We start from the raw sequence: 6,582 nt of genomic DNA on the forward strand, positions 1-6,582 counted from the left end.
AGTCACCTGGACGATTGCCAAACACTTAGAAATTTTTGGAGTAAATCTATATCCAAAAGCTTATAATTTGGACCTTGCTCTTGCCCCATTAATTACGATCACCTGCATCACCTTGCTCTTGCCCCATTAATGAACGTCCTATATCTACAAGAAACATTTGGCCTTAGATTTAAGCTCTCGTTTCCTTCTTTGTGGGGTAGGAGGCAGTGCACTTAAACTGTGTACCTTGCGACATTGAAAAGAAAATTAGACAAAAGTCGGATAAACAGATCCCATTAATCTACGAATCCAATCTAAACATACTCAATTGCTTAATTGATGTTTTCGTATCTGACATGTCTTATACAGGCTTGCAATTTGATTCCCTAACTTGCAATTTGAGTCATTCAATTGTAGGCTTCAAGGTTCACACATGTAGGAATTGCAAATTCATTTTCAGTCTGGATTTTCATAATGAGATCAGCTAGAATGACCACAAACTTTAGATGCGCAGAAGTGGAAGGGCACTGATGTACGTATAGAACTTTTTTAAGCTCTGTGGAGGAAGGAAGTGGGCCCTTAATGTGCATTAACATCTCCATTCCTTTCAAGCATTTGCAAACTTCCAAGAAACAAGCAGCAGCAAAAACAATTCAACATGTTATAGAATCATCACAAATACTGATGATTTTTCCAAGAATAATATTTCATTTATGAAGAGCTAACAATTTTATGACTTAAATCTAGGAGCAGCATAAATTCAAATTGCTGCCAATACTTTAAAAAAAAAAAAAAAAAAACAAAATGGAACCACCTCATAAAGTTTGGTACAAACAAAAATCATTCCAGTATCAACCTTTGGCAGCCAGCCAGGTAAACACGTAACTAATGTAGAGCAAATTTCGGAATAGCCTTAATTTCACATTGGGGGCCGACCTGAACCTAGCAGCTGGTCGATTAGATTAGTCACCTGGCAAAAACACAAAATAGCTTGCTTTTATTTCCATTACATGATGGTAATCGCACGCAAATCATAATTCATAGGTGATGAAATACCAATTCCATACACTAAATTACCACAAAACAAAATAGAACCAGAAAGCAACCCACACTATTCAAATACTGATGTCACAGAAAATCACGTCTATAAGGTTAGGCCTTTCTAAAGCAACACCAAGGCTGGAAGACTTATACAGATATTTCTAAGCTAATGGCATGGTGCACAGAATTAGCAGTATAACATACGCATTGATAAACTAAATAAAATAATGTGAAGGAAGCATGGAAGTAATGGATGATATAAAATTAAACTTAAGCCAGAAACATGATGGAGAGAATCCAATCAAACATCAAGACAACCAAATTCAAAGAAAGGCCAAGGGGAAAAATGAAACTTCTGGTGTGGAGGGGTTGAAGGTAAGAAGAAACTGAAATATTGTCTTTTTTGTAACAAAATCCAGTTCAAAAGAATATGACAATAGATGAGAGTCAGTCCACATTTAAAACATCCGCATTGCTCCTTATACAGGATATCTATGAGTAGCTTGAAAATATTTACAAACTTATCAAGCAAATTATAACATGGATATAACTTTATATCAATCAAATTATAACAAGAGACAAGAGAGTAATATAATAATGAGAAATTTAATCTACCCCCTCAAAAAAAAGTACATCAATCAAAAGTTTATACTGTGGGAAGTACTGTGTAAACCATATGTGAATATGATTGTCAACTTACATGCCAATATTTTGATACGCAACGATCAATGCAACTATTTTCACCCATATTTAGTTCAGACTCCTTGTACCTGAAATAATAAATGATAATATGAACAATTTGATACATTTTCTTTACACAAGGATGTCAAGTGAGTACTTTCTGCAATTAATTAATATAGAGAAAAAATTACTGAACTTTGTAAAAAAAGTTAACTGGATTCTACAAAGGTGAATTCAAAATCAACTTAGAAAAGTTCATGCAAATTGCAGGAAAGAAATTAACACAAAGTTTTGTACCTTTTCTCAACACACTTATTAAAACATGTGTGTGTAAGCCTGATTCAAAAACAGAAAAAGGAAACAGGTTAACCTCAATAAATATTTATCATGAATGGAAAATCATAAACAATGCAATTTTATTCAAAATATATATCACTATGAGACATCCTCAACCATAGCAGTCCAATTCCCAATCTTAATCTAGCAAGTGAAAGCATTGATAAATGTGCTTACTATAGGGTAGTTTATTTTTTGGTGGTAATTATGAACTCATCCTTTTTATAGGTGAGACCACACCTTAAAATGACATCGACCTAAATTCACAAAGTAATATTTCCAATCATGATGGTTAGTCGTTTATTCAGTATCATCTTGATTCAGAGTACCTCACCTCACCTAGGAAAAACCAAAGCTAAAATAAACTCTCAATGAGAAATAATGTTAACCTGATTTTTCACAGTAACTGGACTAAAAAAAAAAATAGCTAGCTAATCCTAATTTGAAAGTAATCACTGGGCTGAACGTGAAACTATCTGTGCAGCTTCTGTTGTTGCCATTCAGAATTGGAGATGACCTTACCCTGTACTCTGTAATTGTTGTTGAGGTAAGGATGTCAGAGTTGCTATATCTTTGTCAAAAGGGGGTTTTGGTTTTTGTCTCTTGCTACATTCTCTTTCTCTAGGTGCAGTGCTGCTCTACAACTTCTGCGGTAATGTACAAATGCTTTGGGAGCCGGGGGACCAACTATTTGTTACTCAAGTTGAGAGATCGCTTTGTTACTGACTAATTCCCAGTTGAATCCTTGCCTTTGGCACCAACTGGCTCTATGCAGAGCCACACTGCTAGAAAGTAGAAAGTCCAAACTAATGCTAAAAGAGGGACACAATTTTGATACAGGAGATGATCTAATTAGGAAGGCTGTTTTTATTACAACTTCAATTTATGGTGAACATCATCCAGATAAAATATCTGCTCCTGAAACTCTGAGCAAACTCACCAGGCTTCTTTCAAATTCTAAATTTTAGAGAAACCAACTCTAAAATTGGAAACCAACTCTAAAATATAGCACAAACCAACACTAAAATTGGTGTTCTTACTGCCAAGGTGGTTGAAAAAAAAAATCTCCTAAGTCCATAGGTTCATAGTATTGTGTCCTCCCCACACTCCCAACCAAATCTAATCTTGTCGCAACTTATGGATAAGGGTTCCCACGTCTCACTCAAGTTTCACGTTTCGCATCCCAAACTCAAAAGTGTAAAGATTATTTGTTTTTTTCCTTTTTTTTTTGAGAAACCAGTCTGTGAGACAGACCGATGCTTTTATTAAAACATAAGAAAACTATGAACATCAAACAGAGCAAGGGGATAATGTCCCCACGTAAGTCTTCAACCCAAACCTCAAGTTCTAGCCCAACCCAAGATTTCTTTGCCAAGGCATTGGCAACCTTATTACAATTTCGTTTCACATGGCAGTAGTGATCCAGGCAATCAATGGTGGACTGTCAAGCCCTTCGGTGTAAACATTAATTTGTCAAATATATAAGAACCGAAACTCAAACAAAACAATAATAGCATAAACCCACAAAGTTTAGAGAAATAATATAAACCCATATTAGCGTTAATCATATGTAAAGAGAGAACCTGAAGATTGTGGGTGGTTCCGCCGATTTAGAATGGCAGAAAAGAAGCGCCGCCGAGTCGTACTGGAAGAGTTGAAGAGCCGCCGAGTTGGATTGGATATAAGTGCGCCGCCGATTCGAGGATGGATTGGAAGAGACGAAATTAGAGAGCGGCGCCGACGAGTTGGATTGGATGAGAAGAAGCGCCGCCGATTTGAGGTTGTGGGTGTGCGGCTGTCTGATTCTTGTATGGTTTTAGCTATTTTGAGGGTTTTGTTTACAGAGGCAGAGAAGCAAACGTGAGAGGAGAAAAGTATGGTTATGGTTTTTGGTTTATATATAAAACCTGTTTAGCCGGTAACCAAAACCTATTAAAATTACATCAATGGACAAGATTAAAACAATGTCAAATGAAGGGTTCAGATTTAAGGGGATACCGTACCCCTTTTTTTGGGAGGGGTACGGTAGAACACCTATTCCATAAAAAATCATTTATAATTTCATGTTTCTTAAAAATAGTATCAAGAGAGATATTGTGACTATCAGTTCCTACAATTTAAGTTTCTTAATAATGACTACCCTAAAATAAATTTTTTTTAAAGAAATCCTACCATAAAATAAAATTAAAAAAACATTCCTAGAGCCGTGCGCTACGGAAAAAGGATGGTTTGCCGGTAAGTACTTTGATCATAGGGGGGGGGTTTTTTTTTTTTTTTGGGAGAATCATAGGTTTATAGATTAGACTATACAACTTTTTGTTTCTCTTATTTTGATTTTTAGTTTTAATTTTAATGAAAAGCCTACATAACTAAATTGATGGGCAAATTCTACATTAAATGGGACTTGCACACTTGAGGAACCTGTAGAAGAGTAAAATTTAGGTATAGTACCTTAGGTTTCACTTTTAAAATTCAGCTATATGATTACTTAATTAAAAAATACATTTTCATCCCAAGTGAAAAAATTCACATGACAGAGGCGCATCGGGACTTGACGATTGCCCCTTGGAGAGAAAATGAAAACTTTTTCAACTTCTCCTTTTTAATCAACTTATTTTTTTCAATGTTATGGGTAATTATGTGATTAAACATATATTGTGCATATTGGATTATAATGTTTCAAACGGGTGTAAGAGAATTAATAATATAGTTTATTGTGCTAAACATACTCATTTTCTCTATATATGATTTAAAATGTTGCATGAATTTGTTTTATTTTAATAAGAAAAAAATGTATTGTTGGAGAATTTTCATATTAATCAATTAAAATGAATAAATATTACAACATAAATGTAAAAAGATGTGGGAGTAAATATGGAAGATGAGGAGTTAGTGAAATTGTTTAATCTCACATTGAAAATGAGAGAGACTATTTTATTCTTTTTAATTGTGGTGATTAATGAGCTAATATGAATTGACTCAGATATTGAATTAAATACGTACGCAAACTCTTTAGTCCTTTGAAGTGTTTCTTTAAACGTAGAGTTTATATACTAGAGATTAGAGAATACTTGATTAACCTTAGACTAATCAAGAAACATTGGCCTGGAGTATAAACTTAGCTATCTAGCATGGCTCTTTAGACTATATATCAAAGTCAAACAATAGTTGAAGAATGAAAATACTTTTAAAATCCTCAAATATTAATGTTAATGAATCTTGATTATCCTTAAATGGTCTGATAAGTCATTGGTTCAACATCACATTAAGAACAGCTTCTATAGTGTAGAAAATATTCTGCCGATCTTAGTAAAACGCTCGCAACTTCTTGGCAAATGAACCTTTTCTAGATTCTATTACACATGAAAGCGAGTTTTAGAATAAAGCCACAATAGCTAGACAAAAAAAATAAAAGTAGTAGAAGCAAGTTTTATAAAAAAAAGCCAGCCCCCATAAATTGTGTCCAGTTGCCCTGAATCTAAATTAAAATGGGCATACAGTTAGTCAAATACTAAAAACTTATAGGTTAAACTATAGTCTCTGAGCACGCCACAAGCACGTGCTGCTTTTTTAATTTTTTGGATAAAAGTTAATAATTTACATTTGTAGGGGGAAAAAAGCCCAAAGCTACTTAACGGGCCCGGAACCCCCTGTTAAGGACTATTGTGTTTCCAAAGATCAATAGGTGGTTGGGGCGGCCCATCTAAAACAGGGAAGCCCAGAAGCAGAGAGGGAGTGTCGTCCGAAGAGGTCACCATTGGTCCGAAGACGTCTTGCTCCTCGGCTACGACAAGCCTTGATCAAACGAGCGTGTGGAAGGTCCGACTAATCTTCCTAACAATCCCAACGGTAATGATAGGTCCTGGGTGGATCCGGAGATGATCAGAACTAAAAAATATCTAAAGGAAAAGCTGCTACCACCACATTTAATGCTCAGCAACAGCTTTTCTGGCCGCATTTATGTGGAGAAGACCCCTGAACAGTGCAACCTCAGCTACCGCCACTCACAAAGAACTAAAGTAGACACATAACCTGACATGCACTTGAGTAGATGCGCGAATGAAGAACATGTGGACGATGGAGATGATAGGAAGAGATGCTATATAAAGAAGAAGGGTCCCTGATAATGGGGGACCGGAAAAGAGAAGGAAAAAGAGAGAGAAAAGCTTTACTGTAGCTCTGAATGTTGTAATCACTGTTCACTTAATAAAACACCTCTTCGGACATTCATTCATGGAGTTATCTGAGCTTTAGTTCATGTTATCATCACTGCACGTAACCTAGCCAACTGTTCTGTGCTTCATAACCAGCCCAGCTCTTTCGCCCACTCTCTACAAATTCATTGTTCTGGATTCGTTGGGCCTTTAACCCATATCCTTTGGGCTTGGGCTACAAAAACAGACTCTACAATTGGCGCTGTCTGTGGGGAGAGCTTGTGCAGGGGTGGAGACAACAGTAGGTGATGGCTGAACGCGGTGAACAAGAAGCGGAGTCTAGGGCATCCCAGCACGAGGACCCTTTCCTTAACCTAGAGCGGAGACAAGA

The 6,582-nt window shown here is 36.1% G+C and overlaps 1 protein-coding gene across 1 annotated transcript; it reads right to left on the reverse strand.

Moving 5' to 3' along the window:
• Positions 1–275: 275 nt before the first annotated feature.
• LOC112017725 (uncharacterized) lies at positions 276–3,853 on the reverse strand (the record flags this gene model as incomplete). The annotated part of the gene is made up of 4 exons (XM_024050177.2): positions 276–949; positions 1,721–1,790; positions 1,999–2,037; positions 3,621–3,853. Coding segments are annotated over 4 exons (393 nt in total), but the record flags the coding sequence as incomplete, so codon positions are not given.
• Positions 3,854–6,582: the final 2,729 nt, after the last annotated feature.

The sequence above is a fragment of the Quercus suber genome, unplaced genomic scaffold, assembly GCF_002906115.3.
Source record: "Quercus suber isolate HL8 unplaced genomic scaffold, Cork oak 2.0 scaffold_131, whole genome shotgun sequence".
NCBI lineage: Eukaryota > Viridiplantae > Streptophyta > Magnoliopsida > Fagales > Fagaceae > Quercus > Quercus suber.